The 20,232-nt window shown below is 35.2% G+C and overlaps 2 protein-coding genes across 2 annotated transcripts; one reads left to right on the top strand and one right to left on the bottom strand.

Moving 5' to 3' along the window:
• The first annotated feature begins 7,171 nt into the window (after window positions 1-7,171).
• On the top strand, window positions 7,172-8,794 carry LOC136236069 (alcohol dehydrogenase 1-like). The gene is made up of 7 exons (XM_066026176.1): window positions 7,172-7,199; window positions 7,278-7,461; window positions 7,547-7,632; window positions 7,685-7,939; window positions 8,013-8,095; window positions 8,178-8,253; window positions 8,314-8,794. The coding sequence occupies exons 1-7, from the start codon at window positions 7,172-7,174 to the stop codon at window positions 8,748-8,750; spliced, it is 1,149 nt and encodes a 382-aa protein (XP_065882248.1). The 3' UTR covers window positions 8,751-8,794.
• Window positions 8,795-10,213: 1,419 nt separating this feature from the next.
• On the bottom strand, window positions 10,214-19,808 carry LOC136235109 (putative transcription elongation factor SPT5 homolog 1). Its single transcript, XM_066024623.1, has 22 exons — window positions 19,142-19,808; window positions 17,004-17,245; window positions 16,751-16,897; window positions 16,488-16,646; window positions 16,326-16,409; window positions 15,978-16,048; window positions 15,527-15,884; window positions 15,266-15,421; window positions 15,073-15,170; window positions 14,908-14,956; window positions 14,681-14,833; window positions 14,454-14,597; window positions 14,009-14,099; window positions 13,697-13,858; window positions 13,564-13,612; window positions 13,319-13,410; window positions 13,114-13,192; window positions 11,915-11,969; window positions 11,697-11,814; window positions 11,470-11,613; window positions 11,130-11,227; window positions 10,214-10,519 (listed from the first exon to the last, which is right to left on the bottom strand). Exons 1-22 carry the CDS (start codon window positions 19,470-19,472, stop codon window positions 10,274-10,276), a joined length of 3,126 nt encoding a protein of 1,041 aa, XP_065880695.1. The 5' UTR covers window positions 19,473-19,808; the 3' UTR covers window positions 10,214-10,273.
• Between the last annotated feature and the right edge of the window lie 424 nt (window positions 19,809-20,232).

The raw sequence follows: 20,232 nt of genomic DNA, 5'->3' as shown, positions 1-20,232 counted from the left end.
TGGGTTCGGGCTTAAAAATCGAATCACAAGTACAGTCCATATAAACTCACCTATATATATATATATATATATACATAATTTTTAATAATGTTTTATCTACATGAAAAGATTGATTAAAGAGTATTTTGATCTTTCAGAGTTGAGACTTTTATGAATTGGGTTTGGTGAATGTAGTAAATTTTAATGCGGATAATTGTCTAGCAAAGAAATAGATAAATATTAAGGGCAAATCTAACCGTGGAAGTGGGATATGTAGGGCAAGAGTTTAGCTTGCTAAGAGAGATTAACCCTATAGGTAAGGATGGCAACGGGTACTATACCCGCAGGTACCCGGCACTACCGACCCTAATGGGACTACACGTACCCTGTATAAAAGGATATGGGACGGGTATGAACCATTACCCGTTAGGGTAAAGGGACGGGTATGGGAATACCCTTTGAGGTACCTAGTACCCGTTACCCGTCATAACTCTTTTATATATTAAAAAATATTATTGTTTTTTTTTATATAAATGTGAGATTTGAACCTCATCCGTTTGTTCTTCAACCATCGAGTAATACCACTAAGCTACTTTATTCTTCTTGATTAAGGTTCAATTTGTTCAATTTTTAGATGGATGGTTTATTAAATTTATATTTTGTTAAATTTGTAATATTTTTTGTTTTATTTATTGATTCTTAACGGGTAAGGGTACCCGTGAATTAAATGGGACAGGTATGGGATGCAAAAAAAGTATATCTGTTAGGGTAATGGGATGGATACGGGTAATTAAAAAATAAACGGGTAAGGGTTTGGGATTGGCACTACCAGCGGGTACCCTACCTGTTGTCATCTCTACTTGTAGGACTAACATTTGGGTGATAAATCTTGGTCCTAAACCAAAACTAAGAATAGGAATAAATTATATATTATTACCCTTGGTATCATATGTACTGTTAAAGTCTTAATAAGCTTAATCTAATTCATTTTTTATTATTACCCTTAGAGGTTTGAATGGGAAATAAAGAGGGAAGCGGAAATGGAGTTCAGACACCTCCTTTGTAGGGATGTATTGGGGGGGCTTTCATCTTCACTACCTAACGGAATTGGTCTCCATTTAGAGGACCTACATGTTAGGAAAAGAGTAATCAGAAACAGATATACCTTGAAGATTATTATGCTGCTGCCAAATGTTCCACAGCACCGTACAGAGTAGCTCTTTCGTCCCACCATCACTTGCAAATTGAAACTGTTTCGAGACCCAATCAGCCATATTATCCGCATGAATTAAAACCAACATCGGCAGAGACGACACCCCAACAATCGACCGCACTCGGACAATCCACGAACACGTGCATCCCGTGCTCACCTACAGTCCCACACACATTAGGCACAGTAAGACCCTTCAGCAGCAAAACTTCTCGAAGAGCGAGAAACCCGGAACACAAACGCCAGATAAACACTTTGAATGTTAAGCGACCAGATCGTACTCCATTCCCCCGTCGGTATACATGAGTTACGACCAAACTGCTGGCCAAAGGCGAGTCGATAGCCCGAGCAGACAGCATAGACACCACTCTTCTCAAAATGCAAGATCAGCCAGTCAACAGCCCATCTGTTACAGATTAGGATCGCCAAGATGTTCCAAACATCATCCGTTGACATCAGATCCTCCAATACCTGCACATCTCCCTGTCACTACACATCAACACGTCCATCATTAGCCCCTCCCGTCTAGTCGAAACAGATAAGGCCGATCGAAAAGTCTCACGACCCGAAATCCATGGTGATTGTCACACATTAATGGACTCGTTACTTCTCACTCTCTAGCGACATACTTCCTCAAGAACTTCCCTATAATCAAAGATGCTCCTCCATACTAGGATTGGGTTATTACCCATATTAGTCGACCAGAAACTCCCCATGGGATAATATTTAACTTTAAGTACCCTTATCACAAGAGCATTATTATTCGTCACTAGATTCCATGCTTGTTTACCGAGTAGCGCCCTATTAAAGGGTTCAAGGTGACGGAAACCAACCCCTCCATACTCCTTCCGAAGACATAAGCGATCTTAGGCAGCCCAATGGATACGTTTTTAACACTTGTCAAACCCCACCAGAACGAGTTCATCATCCGTTGTAGCTCTTCACATAACGATACAGAGAAGACAAAATAAACTCATACAGTATGACGGTATCGCCTGAGCCACGGATTTAAGGAAAACTTCCTTCCCCGCTTTTGAAAACAGTCTTCCACCCCCATTGAAAAGTCGATGGCATATCCATATTGACTGTCACGAGGTATCCTCATTTATATCAAATTAAAACTTAACACGTAGAGATTTAAAAAAACGGTTTTAATATATGCAACCCTTAGGGCTGCATATAAGCATTTAATGCCAAGAATATTTTAAACTAATTTTTAGTTTATTGATATTAGCAGCCTTATTTAATTGCATTGAAAAAAACTAAACATAATAGCAATTTAATGCTATTTAGACGTGATGCTCTTTTACTAATCCTGGACATATTCTCATTATTTATAGACTCCCACTATAATATTACTTTCTTTTTTTTCTTTTTTTTTTTTTTGAGGAAAATCCACCATAATATTACTAAGAAAATAATATGTATAATATCAACTAAATAATGCATTAGACCTGATTGTTTCTTTTACTTTTAAAAAAACCTTAATTAATGCATTTTTAATGTCAATTTATAATAAACTTAACTAATATCAACTTACAATCTACTCAGAAATTTAAATGTCTAAGATCTATAATAATAGTCCAAAAAATATTAAATCATTGCTAAACATCCTCTTAGCCATTTGAATCGTCTGCCAATATCCAAAATAACGTACCACCTGTCAGTAATAATATATAAGTAAGTAAGGATAAATAAGTGAATTGAACTATAAAATTAAAATAAATAAATATGCATATATTACCTAAAACTTCAAAGTAAAGATAGGATTTAGTCCCAAGTCAACCGCAGTTTTCTTTTGCTTCTTTTGTGAGGTATATGAAACACCCTCATCCATAGCATTGAAGGTAAAAATATTTTCCTTATTAGGACAAGTAGATTTAGTGTGACCAGATTATTTGCATATGGAACAACTTTTAGTCTGTTTCTTTCCTAATTCTTTTCCACCTCTCTCACGCTTTTTTTAGGACGCCCTTTTGTCTTTGATTGGGGAGGGCACGACACGTTATTATCTCCATCTCCAAGTGCACTGTCTATAGGAATATGTTCTTCTTCCGACAATAAATCATCATCCACTTCTTCGGTACTACTAGTTGCTTGCAATGCATCGTAACGCCACCGTGTAAGTAAATAAAAGGGTGGAATCTTAAAACAATCATTATGGATGAATACTCGTAATATATGACGACAAATAATACCCCAAAACTCAAAATTTTTACAACTGCACCATGTTGTATTTCCATCCCAAAATACTTTATGTAGTCTAGCATCACCCCCCTCAAAATATCTCACCATAAATTGATTATCTTCAACATGAACAATATAATACATAGTACCTCTTGTAAATTCTTCTTGAAACTTTTTGAAAGCAAATGGTGTAAAGACTTCAAAAGCTTGTTTTTCTAATGGTGATTTTGTCTTCAGAGAAATGGGTCTAAGAGTAGCAACCATATTATTACGCAAATGTTCTTGGCTAATTTCTTGAACAGCAATGTCCACCTGAAATAAATTTTTAACAATTGAAATAAATTAGATACACGAAAGCAAGAGATAATAACAAAAATAAGCGTAAAGTTATCCTATAGAAAATTATACTTAGAAATAAAATCAACCTGCTTCACAAAATCTGTCAAAGATATACGAGAAAAAACAAATCTTTTGATAAATGCATTTATGCTCTCTGATCTTCCAGTAGTTATCATCCCTCCAAAAAAATAATCACGGAGATAAGCCGGTGCCCAATAATGTCTTACTTTGTGCAGGCCTTCAACATGTTTATTATCTTGCAATTTATATTTTTCCACCATTAAAGACCAATTCAATTCAAACTCCCCAGGAACAGTCATCTTATACAACTTGTAGAAATCATTACACCACTTTTGGTAGTCATTGCGCAGAAGTCCCGCAAACCAACAACTAAATTTTGAAGTAATATGCCATACACAAAAACAATGTTTTGTGGTTGGCATTTCAGTTGAAATTGCTTCGGACATCCAAGGATATTGGTCGGTTATGATAGTCTTTGGTGGTTTCTTCATAATACTAACAAAAGTCTGTTATTTCAAAATGATTAGAGATATTAGAGATAAAGTAATGAATTAAATTTGTGTTTGGTACTTAAAAAACGATATTATAAAATTATGAAGACTAATGCTTCCTGATCACTGAACCTTTGAACCTAAATAACAATAATTCACAAAAATCATACCAAAAAAAATCAAATAAAATATTATCCAGCACTAGCATCAAAAAGATATTATATATCTATTAGCATGGGTTTTCTATGAATTTAATAATTCTATGAACAACCCAAACACTAATCAAACACAATTTCCGGTGATAAAACCATGGTCACAATTGCAAAAAAAATATATATATCAGATCTGCAAAAAAAAAATTATAATCAACTTGATCTCCCAATCCTTTCTAATTATATCATATTATCTAAAAAAAATCATGTAAACTAGTACGTAAAAATAAAACCATACCTTCATTAACCACTTAAAAGTAGATATAGTTTCATTGCGAAGGAGCGTACAACCGAATAAAATTGTCTTTCCATGATTGTCAACACCAACAAAAATCCCACAAGGCATGTCATATGCATTGACTTTGTAAGTGGTATCAAAAACTAGAACATCACCATACTTTTGGTACCAATCAAAACTTTGAGCTTGACACCAAAACAAATGTTCTAGCCTCCGTTCTCCATCCAATGTAAATGCATATTGGAACATTTTATCATCTTGTTTTGCAGACTTCATATACTCGATAACGTTTTTTGCATCATCAGCTCCAAGCATTCTCTTAACTTTACCAAAAAGATTGCGGATATCTCTATCAAAAAAGGCCAACTCACCATGTTTAACATTTTTTTGAAGCTCCATGACCCGAATTAGTTGTCTAATTGACAATCCAGCTTCCTTATATAACATGATTTGTTTTTCATCCTCAAGAGTGATAGTTCGATTTATCGGAAGAAATCGCAAACATTCTGGTGGCAACATATCATGATTGTGTTCTTTGACAAATACTGTTATATGCCATTCTTCTGGAAATATTTCAGAGCACCTTTTTAGAGTAATACGCATATGAGCATGACAGTCACACCTTGAAGATCCCTTATTTCGTTGAGACTTGGACAAGTCAACTACTTTTAGACGTGGTTTTCCTCCACGATAACAGAGAAAATCACGTCGGACCGTTCTTCCATGTTTAGTATCTGAACGATCTTTGGGAGCTGCAAATCCATGTCGTCTTGCATAATTGTTATAGAAAATATATGCCTCTTCTTGGCTTTCAAAAGTTTGGCCAATAAAAGGTTCATCCTCTTCATCCTCAATTGGATGTTCATTCAAGTCAATTCGAAGCATGTGTGAAATCTGAAATTTTAAATGTAAGGAAGAAGATGAAATGGTGAGATATGAAGATGAAATGGTGAGATATGAAACTTTAGGAGTAAGAATGAAAATGTTATGGTGGGAGTCTTTATAAATAATGAGAATATTTCCAGGAACAATTATTCAATATTCTTTGGTAAAAGAACATCACGCCTAAGTAGCATTAAATTGCTATTATGTTTAGTTTTTTTCAATGCAATTAAATAAGGCTGCTAATATCAATAAACTAAAAATTAATTAAAATAATCCTGGCATTAAATGCTTAGGATTTGGATCGTCTCCTGTTGAACTAAAACAGGAGACATCCTGTTCTTTAATCCAAGCCCTTCATTTAAGATGGAGGGGCAGGATTAAAACATACTATTTTTTATTTTTTTGTTTTTCTAAAACTACCTCTACTTTTCCGATTCTCTCTCTTCTATCCCTTTCTCGCCTTGTTTTTTTATTTTTTTTTCATCTCTCTCCTTCATCGTGTTTCTGAGAATAACTGGTTAAAGGAATTGAAAAAACATTACTCTTTGTTTTTTTTTCTAACTCAATTCTTACTCTCAACCATATAAAAACCATCAATTCTCTTTCTAATTCTCAGATTAATTAAGCATCAATTTCAAGTTTTTGATCTCCTGATTCTAATATTGCTTTTGTTTTCCCTAGTCTTGAAATCACAATCTGATCTGTATAAAGATATTTATCTTCTGTCAGTGTGTTACTACCATCTCTCTTCTCTACCTGTATAGAATTCAACAGAAGAAACATGAAGAACCTGATCCCATTTCATATTTATAATTCACTCAAAGGAGAAAAGAAAACTCAAAGTAAAAAAATGGATTCTTTTTTAAATTGATTCCGGTAAGTTTTCTGGTATGTTTTTTTTTTCTCTTTGATCACTTCTATAATTACCATGGCTTGTACACTGTGATATTAATATAATTTGATTACAAATGGATATTGTTATGATTCTTTGGTGATAAACCTCTTCTACCCAGATGAAGGCCCATGGAAGAAATAAAGGCATTAACAAAAAATGAAGTTATTCAATCTTAATGTTTTGACAATGTTGTTGATTTTTAGAACTGGAATGAAGGGCTCTTTTTTCCAGATTTCTTTATATCAGTGAGGAAGACAATTAAGATCATCGTGACAACGGTGAGAAAAAAGAAAAAAAAAAGAATACATTTAATAATATTAATTATTAAATAAATTAAAATATAAAAATATAATAAACTATCAATCCTAGCCCTTCATATTAAAGGAAGGGGTAGGATTTAAGCAACTGATCCTCTCCTGTTATGGTGATACAGGAGAGGATCCGAATCCGTAAAAAAAATGATAAATTGATCGGTTGTATTAAGAGGGGATTTTTGGTTGAAATGGCAGCTTCCTTCCAAAATGAATTCCTAAAATCCATCTGTAATTACGTAAAACCACGAATTTTTATGGCAATCTGAATAGTAAAGATTGTATCTTTTGACCAAGTCTAGAAGTGGAATTATTATATTCATTTTTGAAGTCTATAAATAGCTTCATTTTTTTTTGAGAGATATAAATAGCTTCATTTTAGCGCACAGAGAAAGACAAAGAAATGGGTGGTGAAGTTATACGTTGCAAAGGTAAGTAGATAGTATTCATTAGTGCATATATATATTTTAATAAAATTGGATGGATGGAGTAAAGTTTGGTTAGTGCAGCTGCTGTATCATGGGAAGCAGGGAAGCCACTAGTAATAGAACAAGTGGAAGTAGCAGCTCCACAGTCAATGGAGGTCCGAATCAAGATTCTTTATACTGCTCTTTGTCATACTGATCTCTACTTCTGGGATGCCAAAGGACAGAACCCTTTGTTTCCTAGGATTTTTGGTCACGAGGCTGGTGGGTATGTACGTACCTCTATTTCTTCATATAACATCTCATCTCACAAATATTGAAATATACATTAATCTTGTGTTTTTTTTTAAAAGTGTTGTGGAGAGTGTTGGAGAAGGAGTTACAGATGTTGAAGCAGGAGATCATGTGCTTCCTGTATTCACTGTAGTATGTTCCAAGGGTTGGGCTGTTCGCCCATTAAAGCGGTACGTGAGCTGGGTTCAGAACGTCAGGTGAATGCAAGGAATGCGCTCACTGTAAATCAGCTGAGAGCAATATGTGTGAACTCCTCAGGATTAATACTGATAGAGGTGTTATGATTCATGACGGAAAATCAAGATTCTCAATCAACGGTAACCCTATTTACCATTTTCTTGGAACTTCCACCTTTAGTGAATACACTGTCGTTCATTCTGGCTGTGTTGCCAAGATCAATCCTGCTGCTCCTCTTGACAAGGTCCTTGTTCTCAGTTGCGGTTTTTCAACAGGTATGTATGTCTTCTCTGCTCCTTTAAATTCTTTAAACTGACAAGATATATAATCATTGAGTTTTCTTTTAAGGATTTGGAGCAACTGTAAACGTAGCAAAACCTACAAAGGGATCAACAGTTGCTGTTTTCGGATTGGGAGCTGTGGGACTTGCTGTGAGCATCTCCTTTAATATATATGTATATGTCATGGGAGATCTGAAAAGATATTAATTTGATTTGATTTGATTAATATTAGGCTTGTGAAGGGGCCAGGGTTTGTGGTGCTTCAAGGATTATTGGTGTTGATCTCAACCCAGATAAATTTGAACAAGGTAATAATATTTCTTATTGATTGTCTTGTCTTAGATGATTCATTACTACTTGCTTTGCAGCCAAAAAGTTTGGTGTGACAGAATTTGTGAACCCAAAGGACCATGATAAACCAGTTCAAGAGGTGCTTGTTGAGATGACAAATGGAGGAGTAGACAGAAGCCTGGAATGCACAGGAAATGTTGGAGCCATGATTTCTGCATTTGAATGTGTACATGATGGTTGGGGAGTAGCTGTTCTAGTAGGGGTACCTAGCAAAGATGATGTCTTCAAGACTAATCCTCTCAATTTCTTGACTGAAAAAACTCTAAAAGGAACATTCTATGGAAACTATAAGCCCAGAACAGACATTCCACTGGTTGTGGAACAATGCATCAACAAGGAGCTGGAAATCGACAAGTTCATAACTCATTCAGTTCCTCTCTCAGAGATCAATACAGCTTTTGATTTAATGCTTAAAGGAGAAGGCATTAGATGTCTTATCCGTATGGACCATTAAAATCCAGAGGAATTCATATTCATCCAATTCCGACTCTGTAACAAGTCTGCCTAGAATAAATACAGTTAGATTCCAACTTCTATTCATTAAATTCTTAGTTTTTCGATTTACCATATTTAGTCCCTCAATCAATTATAATACAATACATCAAATCTTTTATCAATATATAAAACTCACTTGAAAGACTTCTATTATTTTATTTGCATCTCACATCATATTTTTTTAATTTCAAACTCAATTTTATACAAAAATAAATAAATAAAAATACCCTCATATTAAATATATTAAATTTATATTTTACTCCAACCATGCTAACTAATTTATCATTAAAAACTAAATTTGATAATTTAAAGAATCATATCACCCTATTGACTCTAACAAAAATAAATAAATTAGAAACTCTTCCTGCCAAGACAAAAGAGTTTCTGCTTATAAATAATAAAGGAAAGGACAATTCTGTCCTTCCAGATTTCGATTTTTTCTAAAGGGAGCCCCCAACGGAACCAGAACCGGAGTACCGCTCCCAGGGGTTCTAAGGTGATTGTTTTTCGGTTGTCCAAAAGCTGTTATTACAAAAGGCATGCATTCAGTAAGCGTTTTTTTATAAAGAAAAAAAAAATCAAATCAGCCAGGAGCTGATCAAGTATTAGACTATATTATCCTTTTCAAAATTTAGTAATTATTATATATTCTTAATTTATATCTCAAGTCAATAAATTCTCTCTCCCCATTCAAGTCAACTCAAAGGAACTGCATTACGGAAACCTTAAACCAAATTCCCTGGTCATTTTGTCATGAGCCCCAACAAGACCCCTGCGAATCCATTGCTCCATCTGCTGTCAGGTACCATGCATCTTATTAATAAAAGCTTTCCAAGCTCGCTCCTCAGACTTCAGAAAATGCAGTCTAATGCATTGTCATTATTAGCTGAAATAGCTAAAGACTCAATATATATGATTATCGCATCTGTATCTGCTGCAATTTCTGTAATCAGTTGAATAGTGCCGAATGAGTTCAATTCAAAACTTGCCCTCACCACAGCCAAGAAAAAAAAAACTGTACCCTGACTTCCCAATGGAATAACTTCCAGAAATTGCCTAACATTACTGGTTCAAGATACCACCATATGCAGACTCACCAGACCAAATCCCATTACAACTACCCAAGCGACAACATCTATGCCCTCATCTAATGTAATGCAACTGATCAGCTCAAATGAGAAAACGAAGGTCCATCAATTAACTTGACAACCAATAAACGAAAATAAATAAATAAAATTTGCCGGCCACTGTAATATCTGACAATCCTTTTCTAAACAGACTAAGAATCCAACTTTATATCATAGCATCACCATTAATTATATTCCACCTGAAAACTCATTTTGCATGGAGCAAATACTTCTGCTAGGAGGATAGGATAATATAAAAAAGAAAAATTTATTAACAAAAGCGGGCCAAGAGAAGGAACAACCACAAGAAATCTTAATACACATTAATTTTTTCATTTATTTATGATCAGAACAATCACGAGTGTGCCAGTTTTGCCAGTATAACCATGTCTAATATCTTAACATCCAGAGTGTCATCTACTTTTACAATTCCGTCCGTCCCATCCACCCCAATCAACTTACCTGTGGCTCCGCGATGTACACCCCCCATAATCTTTATCTTGTCTGATTTCCTAGGTACCACTGTTTCTATTTCGCTGGGAGGAACCGTGATCGTATCCCCATTGCCATTTGATCCAAGGACTACCTTACATGACCCATCCTGCACCATGTATACCAATTATTAATCCATTCATACACAATATTTGGATCTTGTACAATTCAAATAAATAAATAAAAGGAACCTACAGCTTCATTTGAGATAATAAAGGGGCAAAAAACAATGGAGACAAATACAGGGGAAGCAATAGAGATGAATGCAAAAAGAACAAGAATACCATCTCCTGTTCGGATAGGAAAGATATGTAACAATGTTTTTATATAAAAGGCACTCGTAATTTTTTTACTTCAATGTTAGAAGGTTGTTAAAAGTAATTTTGTGGATTTTCACGTTTCTTCACAACTTGAAGAAGAAAATGTTTGCAGGTACACATACTACACTTCCCCTCTTCCAAGAGGAGGAAAAACCTATTTTCTTTTCCTCTCATTCATTCCCCAACATCCTGCTCTTCCAGTCATGTCAATTGTACAAAGTTCATGAAATGCACCAAAGTTCCTCTTCTCACCAGATTTACATATAGCCAAGCAAATCCAAATGGTGTTCCTTTAGTAGAAATCAGTGAGATCTTAATGTTTGTGATTTGCTTTGTTTAACATTTTAGTCAGAGATGTAAAGTATGTAAAGAGTTTTCAAAAGCTCCATAGAGACATACCGGAAGAACTTCCCTGATAACACCAATAGACTCGTCAGCACCCTTGCGTACATTAACCAATATATCCGGCATGAACCATGGTCCTTCACTGTCCCCACCTGAAATTTGATCAATGTCAATTCACACTTTGCTGAAGGAAAGTTCACATGAAATCAAAGCACCAGTGGACAAAACAAAATTACAGTTCGCAAAAAGGTCAATGAGTAATCAGGCTACTAAAATATTCATTTTATGCTGTAGCAACCAACATTACACTACTAATAATTCCTTAGTATTCGTGCATAGCCTTAAAAAACGCTATGAATGAAATTAACAAATCACTGAAAAGCACAAGGCAAACCTATAACAGGAGACATGGCATCAAGACCGCCAGTTCCAGGTGTCATCGGTTGCCCTCCAGGAGTGCCAGGTAGATAGGCTGCCGAACTTGGAGTCATAGGCTGCCCACCAGGAGTTGACGGCAAATATGGACTTGGTGCATTGGCTATGATATGAAAAGATTTTTAATAAAGGGAAATTGAAAATTAATATTGTGTACTAGCAAGTCAAACTGAGAAGATAAATTACCATAGCCAGAACTGCTATCTCTAGGAGTGCCAGCTTCACTATAATTACCACCAGGAGTGCTGGCCCAGCCAGAACCAGGAGTTGGAGCTTCATAAGCTCGAGAAGGGGGGCTTCCAGGCTAAAAAATGAGAGAACATATGGAGGAGGAATTAGAAATTAACAACAGGATTCAATGATGAGAACAGTTTATCACGCTACAGTATGTCCAAGATCCTAACCTGATACTGTGGACTTGTCCCCCATGAAGCAGGATTGCAATCTTCCCAATTATCCCTGTATTAATTAAAATTTTCAAAATTCTTATATTAGTTAATCACATAATATTTTCTAATGAGAAAAGGTACATAAGACATAATTAAAGCCCTCGCTAATGCATAGAGATATTATTCATTTCTGGCACAAGATGATATCACTATGAAAAAAAAAAAAAAAATTGATGTCAGATTAAAAGAGATAACAATGTCCTAATGAAAGGATAAGGAGGAGGTAAACTGAAGGCACTTTGGAAAGAGAGATTGTAAGAAAGTGAAGCCAAAGAATTGTCCGCGACTTTCTACAGAAAATAGCTTTAACAAACATGAACAGCACAATGGCAATGGATCTTTTGAAATGTTTCTTAATGATATATCTAAATAGCTTACACCTTCATGTTGTAAAAAGTGAATTTACAAAAAGCATGCTACTTCTCTATTACAGTTCTTTTCCCATTTTTTTCCCACAAGTAAACAATCAGCTCTAAGCATTCAACATCAGCATACAGCTAATAGTTTGCTACTTAAGCAATATATGTTCATTTTCCTCATCTAGAAGAGAATGTATCTAAAAGTTTATTAATCCACAAGTCTTCACCTATTTACTCAGAATCCTATTCGTCGTGTCAGTTTACCAATTTTTCTTTTAAGTAAACGAAAATGTCTGCACCTACCAAGTGATATAATCATCTTTATCAAACTGCAAGCGACAAAAGAATCATGTGACCATTTGGGCATTCTAGATAGAAAAGAAAATGTTTTTCAAGTGATACAGAAAATCATTATCTTATCAGATTAGATTACAAATGACCAAAAAAAAACTATTTCTATAGCGCATTCTACTTAAAATGAGACCATGTTTTCAAAGTAATACAGAAAATCATTATACCCAAAGCTTGTAATCCACAGAATTATGCATAAAACCAGAAAGGAAATCAAATTCATAACTGACACTGGATATCAAGATTTGTCATGCTTGCCAAGAAAAAATATGCCAATCATCAATGTGTATCACAGAGAAATGACCTATCAAACAGAGCTTAAGGCTTCCTCAAATCAAATCATAAAGAGTAGCAATAGGGAAAGAACTGAAATAGTAAGTTCATTATCAAATCATAAAGAGTAGCAATAGGGCAAGAACTGAAATAGTAAGTTCATTATCAAACCTAGGAGGACTCATTGGCGCATAAGGATTCCAAGCTCGATCTCGCATTGGTGTCCTCATGCCATCATGAATAGGTGTTGCTGTAAATGTAGAAAGCAAGACAAATAAGGAAGAGGCAAGTTAGGACCATAATAATCATTTCTTAAATGTTAACAAAAACAGCCAACATCCAAACCAAGCAAATAACTAGTACAAGGATTACAAACCTCCAGCATCTCTCATTGGAGTCATGTATGGGTGCATTGGAGTTCGAGAAGGATGCATGGGTGTTTCACTTCCCATACCATACCGAGATTCACTGGTCAATGCATATAAAAAGATAGGATATAAAAATATTGAATAAATACCAAATAATATATATATATATATATATATATATATATATATATATATATATCTGTGTGTGTGTGCGCGAGCGTGTGCATATATATAAAGGTGAGCTGTTAAGTACCGGTGTGGGGTAGATACGACGACATTGTCAGAAATGTTATTGCGATCAACTGCAGAAACAAAATAAACTAGTCAACAAGCAAATCAACTAAACCACCGAGCTAAAAATGCCTCATCGATAGATAATGACTTGCCTAAAATAACCTTCATCTGAGACTCCAACTCAACTCGAACCGATTGGCCTTTTATCTCTTTAACCCGCCCACGGTAGCCCTTGAAAGGACCCTGGCGTATCTTTATTGTGGTGCCAAGTAAAGCATCATGCCCTCCTCTTCCACCTCTATGCCTTCCTCCAGCTGTGACATTGAATTGGAACTTCACGATCAAATTTATTCTTAAGCAGATTAGCAATAATATGAAATATAAACGTCTGCCCTTTCTCCTTCTGTAAGGGGGTTTAAGCCTTAAAGTAGACATTCCAAGGTGAAGATATTATAAGAACTTACACTCAAATGGAGCTCCTCTCTGAAACCTCCTTGGTGATGGAGGAATACGTGGGGGAGCTTTTAAACTGGAAAACCTTGAGAGGGAATTACCCTGAATTCATGCAAGCACACACTGAAGGTAAGTTACCAATTATTTCAGATTTATCTTGATCATTTTATGAACTTAATGATATCAGGAGACTTCAACCGAAAGGATAATGTGATAAATTACAAAATACATTTCTAGGCCAAATCTAGGAGATTCATTAGAAGAAGATTCTAGAAATAACAATGAAATAAGGTTATTATAACTCCACTGACTTAAATTTTGAACAACTATTATATTAAGATAGCTATAAACTTTTATTTACTCTGTACAAATATAATACAAAATCTATGCAAGCCTCCAAGAGAAGTAAACAATAAATTGCTTTTTCATCCACAAATACAATCACAAAATACTTACATTTCTATCGCCGTTGGCTCGTGTTCCTCCCACAACAATACAAGAATGGGATTTAACGCAAATAAATCCAGCATGTTCAAGATGATGACGATCATAGATGAATAATACTCCTCTGAATATGTGTTCTACAGGGCCTTGTTTCCCCTAACAGGATAAGCAAGATGGAAGGTGAGTACCCAGAAGGAAAGAAGAGAAAGGAAGAGAGGAAATTTTACTAAAAATCTCACTTTGCAAGGACCATCAATGATTTTAACAACATCCTTCACTGCTATGGTATTTTTGTGCCGATCTTGCACATTGAATTTCTTGTCAAGCTTGCGCTTAATTTCTCTCAATCTAACAAGAGCAACCTCAGGTCTCTCTGGAACTCCCTTGAGAACCTGAAAGTAAATCAAGACATTTGAGCAGGATTTACAGTTATACATAAACACATAACTTGAATTGAAATCCTCACCTGAAAGGCTTCACTTTCTACTCGTATAATTACACCAAAGCTCATATTACTGCATCATATACTAAACAAGTAAGACTATCTAACCGCATAGAAAACACATACAAGACAAGCAATATAAACAGATAAGCAAGAATGGGTTTCTTGTCTTCTTGAACAGACACTTACTCCAACAGCACAAGATCGTGTAGCTCATACTCCCCAATTTTGGTAATACCAGTAGTTACCTCTGAGCTTTCCACAACATCGTCAGCAAACACACGGATCTAAAGATGAGATTTATATCATTTTCATACGTTACTTTTCCAGTCAAAATGACATCTGACAGGTACTCGAGTCATACAAGAAAATTATCACTTACATGTTCCTTAGTTGTATCAGATAGAATGATGAGAACATGCTGTTCAACCTTAACCACCATGCCAGTAGCACCCTCCTGGGTACCTGTGACAACCTTCACATGATTACCTGGTTCAAAGTACTTGCAAAGCTCCTTTTCATTCACCGCTATAGTTCTCTGGCAATCAATAATGGCTGATCAATTAACTGAAAACCAAGCACTTTTAAATGATCATTAACAAATAGTTTGATAAACTGAAAGATCTCTTGCAATAATCCTTACCGGAAGATCCTTCATTTCAGGCCTGATATGCACATTTTCTTCATCAACTTTCTCGACCCATCCCTTGAGGTTTTTCAAATCTCCCTTGACAATTATCACTGCATCACCCTTTACAAAGTGACCTTTCTTTCTGTTGGCAAATAAGGTTGACAGACTGCCAACATCACCTTCACCATTCTCTCCAGGTGTTCGAAACTTTTCAAGTTCATCAAAAGTTGGTTTTATATTCTGGGCACTTATTGACTTCATCGACACAGTTTTATACAAGAAACCATCTTTAAACAACATGCCACCAACATTTTCAAAATAGTCACCAGTCATATGATCTCTTCTTCGTTCTACACGAATATGTAGTTCCCTGAGAAGTACATTATAAAAAACAAAATCAATTACTCATTTAACAGACTTTCAGTAAAATAATTTTGCAAAGAGAATGTTAAACCAGAATTACCTAGCTTCATCTGTATTCATAAAACGTGGCAGGGGAACAAATGCCTTCTTTTTCGCAACCTCCCTGCCTTCCTATAAAAGTTGCAAACAATAAAATCTAAAATATCTTACGAATACAAAAGAAGAGGAAAGCCAGGCTGTTACACTCCTTGAGCAGACAAATGGATAAAATAGCAAGTAAATTAGTGAATCAAATGGCATTTTCCTGTTATTCTCCAAAAACAGAATTAATATTTAATACAATTTATGAAGGCAAAATTCAATATCAAAAGATAATAAGACATGTCTATATCCAAACAAAAGGATCAACATAAAAACTATATAGAACATGATTGAATTGCAAATATACCAGTTTATTTGCAAGAGCTTGCAGATCAATCCTTGGGATTAATTTCACAGTGACTCTCTGACGCACATTATCTACATCTACCACCTTCAGAAAGTGAAAAAGAAATGATCTTTAGAAAATAATATTCAAGAAAACATGAAAAACAGAAGTTATTAATCATACTTTGGCAAGATCCCCTTTGTAAGTCCCAATCTTCATTCTGACCCAGGTATCCCTTGAAAGATCTATTGCTTTACTTTCAACTGAGAGAACATCAGTCATTTCTTTAATTGGAACAAGCATTATTTTCTGGGCATAAATATTGCGCAGACCTTTACAAGCCTGATGAAGCAGAAAATATGTAAGTCAACCATTTAAGATATGTTATCTGCAAAAATCAAAGCTGCATTTCATAAACAAAGTTAAGCCTGATATACAAGGCATACCTCCCTCACATGGGCTTCCTTGTCCGCTTCAATATACAAATAGTTCTTGAGATGATCAAGAGCAACAACAGATCTGATTTGCAACTCTGGTCCTTTATCAATATACTTTTGCATTAAGCAAACGGCTGTTTCCCTTTCCCGACCAATCTGATATACAATAAAAGACAAGTTAATGAATATATACATAGGAAGCCTTTTGCATTCAAGTGGCAATGATAAGGGAGTGTAAAAGAACAAATTTGAAAAATCATACCGCACATTTCACCATCCACAACTTCGGATCCCGAACAGATGGCAGAAGAGCTTGTTGCTCCACTTCAGTTGTCTCTTCATCATATTCCGTGTGACTTGATCTTGCATATCTCTCTTGAATGCTTTTCTCAAGCGCTGCAATATCTTCCTGCTCATCCTCCCGAGAAAGCATTGGAGGCCTTCGATGACCCCTTCTACCATCACCCTCCTCAGGTAGATCAGTTCCATTATCAACTATAAAATCTGCATGCATATATATGAACCTCAGGCTTTGCTATCCCAAGCCACAAAGAGAAAATTAAATGTGAGATATAATCTCAAAATAGCCCACATTAACCAAGAAAAGGATATATTTATTCATTTATTATAGCTTGTCCACTATAATTTCACCAAGTACATTAACTGATCATGCAAAACTGACCTTAAGAACAGTTAAATAAATCAACATAACCAGCATATGGAAATTGTAATATCCATGCTTAAATCATACAGGCAACCAACTCACAGCATAATCAGATGAACAAGAAATGGAAGTACAGAAAAATAAAAAGTAGTCCTTGGATTCAAGTATTCAACCAACAAAGATTAAATTGAAGACTTAAGAACATTGATATGCCAATATTACTATGGCAATACTATAACAATAATTTAGTACCTTGCCAATAGTTGCTACCTGGTAAAACAAAAATGTTGAAATACTAACAAAAGGACCCAGTGAATATACCATCTTCAGGAATAATATGACCCTCAGAAACTCAACGTAGAGAAGCTAAATATCCAAAATGACAGAACAGGAAATAATCAACATATGGATAGAGAAGCAGCTGTTTAAAGAAAAAAATGACAGAAGGCAGTACATAACTACCATATTTACACACAGCCCTACTGATTGCATTATGCTATACTTGGCTACAGGAAATATGCACACTTCCATAAAGCATATTATACCGGGATGAAGCCATTAGACTTGGTAATAATAATTTTGGGACATAAATTCAGTGAACTCTTCTTCCATAGACCTCAAAGACTCTGATAGTATCATACATTAACTCTTGGACAACAACCTATTGCCCTAAATCTTTAATAAGGAATGTCTTCATATACTAAATAGTGGTTGATGCATAGATACTTAAATTAGATACACGAACATATAGTCTCGAAATACATTAACACTATATTTGACCAAGAAAAAAATATTTGACCACCATAAGACCCACAAGCTAGTTTTTATGTTTAAAGGATTTCTTTGGCAATCAAATATGTTTTAATCAAGACATAGAGTTTTCGTGCTACTAAAACATGAGGTTATTCAACGGTAAAAAAAAAATCCAAAAGGAAAACGAGTACGTTCAGATACCCTCCATCTAAATCCCAATAAAACAGTGCTCTTAACTCTCCAAGTGTCAGTTAGCCTACAACACAGTAAGAGATTATTACGTCAATAAATTGATTGCACAATGAAAGATGGTATATAGCCCTCATACATCAAACACCAACTTATATAGCCCTCATACATCAAACACCAACTTTTATATCCCTCATACATCAAACACCAACTTTTATATCCAGATATTCTATGTTCTTCTAGTATTCAATATTAAGTAGATTGCTTTTCAGCTTGAGCACATCCATTAAACGCATGTTTCATTCCTATATGCATGTATAGTTTTTGCTCTCTCTAAATCCAGAATTCCATTCCCACAGTGACTTTCGACATGTACATAAATCAATCAAGTTTTCTCAACCGAATTATGGATTAATTTCGTGCCACATTCATCAATGCAAAACAAATGAAGAAACCAAACGCACACAGAAGTCATAGCAAAAATAGAATCGCCATAATATGCCGAGGAAATTAAAAAAAAAAAAATCATCAATGTTAAACCGTAACAAAATTCACTTGACTATAGGACTTCCTCAAATTCACAAGCCAGCAATCGTACCCACCGGCCAGTGATCTAAAAAATATCAATTAACCACAATTTTCCCAAAAACCCCTAAAACACCGAAATTTTCAGAAGTTTTAAGTATCCAAGTCCCGTTCCTCATTGTTTAACCTAAATTCACAGAAAGTAAAGTAAACCAGTGGCATTCAATCCAACCATGAAACGAACAGAAAGGAGGAAAAAGGACCCTTACCGTTGTCCATATCCTCCTCCTCCTCCTCCTCATCATCACTGTCGACTTCTGCCTCGAGGTCAAAGAACTGAGTCCCAGACCTTCTCTTAGGTTTCTGCCTCCGGCTACCTCCACCATAGTCTTCATCGTCATCTTCTTCTTCCTCCTCTTCGTCGTCCTCTTCAGCAACATCGTCTATAAAATCTGATCTCCGTCTCTTCCTGCGAGAAGCGCCTCTATCTTCCTCCTCTTCCTCTTCTTCCTCATCCATCAGCTGTTCTTGCTCCTCGTATTCCTCACCTTCTGCATCGAGCTCCTGCTCGTCGTCGTCATCGTCTCTGCGGCGAGGCATAGCTTCTTTTCTTCGATCAAATTTCGGTGTACCGAAGGTGTGTTTTGCAGATGTATGAATCAAAGTCAGGTCTGATTTGGTGTTTTTATATCGCGAAATAAAAATGAAATTTTATAGCCCTAGATGAATGGAGAAGAAAGGGAATTGGGGTTTCTGTGTGAATCTTTATCCTGCTTGTGTAAATACAAATGGTAAAAGCATACAAATACCGTTAATACGATATTGTATCCTTGTTCGTCGAGATCTAGAGACTTGATATATGTCACTCACGAGTCGGCGTCTTAGAAGTTTTGGAAATATATCATAAACAATTATCCTACTTCTTATTTTTCTTTAGATTTTAACATACTACTATTCCAGTTGTTTAGTTTTTAATTTTTTTCCCGATTTCTTCCTCCTTATTTTCCCTTCCCTCCAAACAACATCATTATTTTATAGATTTAAGACCAGTTATTTATTGAAGGGAAAGACATCCGAAATTTCCAATTCAAATTTCTTTTCATTTAATTTTTATGTTCAATTCAAATTCTTTGATTTTTCCAATTTTCTTTTGATTCCATTGCCAACAAGAACCTTTCGGTGATTTGTCGTTCTTTTCTCGCATCGGAATTCTGGTTGCCTAAACATTGTTGATTGTTCTCCATTCTTCATGAAAGTAATTGATATCATCCAATAATAGTTACGAAGAAAACTATAGTGATTAATTAAGTTTTTAATAAAATAATGGAAATAACGGTTTTTAATAGTTTTTTTTTCATGG

The sequence above is a fragment of the Euphorbia lathyris genome, chromosome 7, assembly GCF_963576675.1.
Source record: "Euphorbia lathyris chromosome 7, ddEupLath1.1, whole genome shotgun sequence".
Classification (NCBI taxonomy): Eukaryota; Viridiplantae; Streptophyta; class Magnoliopsida; order Malpighiales; family Euphorbiaceae; genus Euphorbia; species Euphorbia lathyris.
This window is presented reverse-complemented; position numbering and strand designations above follow the sequence as displayed.

Bases quoted from the DNA above. Each gene is read 5' to 3' on its own strand.
- LOC136236069 (XM_066026176.1), top strand. From the start codon at position 7,172: ATGGGTGGTGAAGTTATACGTTGCAAAG. The intron at 7,940-8,012 runs GTATGTATGTCT...TTTTCTTTTAAG, and splicing joins CAGTTGCGGTTTTTCAACAG to GATTTGGAGCAACTGTAAAC. The intron at 8,096-8,177 runs GTGAGCATCTCC...GATTAATATTAG, and splicing joins TGGGAGCTGTGGGACTTGCT to GCTTGTGAAGGGGCCAGGGT.
- LOC136235109 (XM_066024623.1), bottom strand. From the start codon at position 19,472: ATGCCTCGCCGCAGAGACGATGACGACGACGAGCAGGAGCTCGATGCA. The intron at 16,898-17,003 runs GTATGATTTTTC...ATTGTATATCAG, and splicing joins TGTGGATGGTGAAATGTGCG to ATTGGTCGGGAAAGGGAAAC. The intron at 14,834-14,907 runs GTGAGGATTTCA...ATTTACTTTCAG, and splicing joins TAGAAAGTGAAGCCTTTCAG to GTTCTCAAGGGAGTTCCAGA.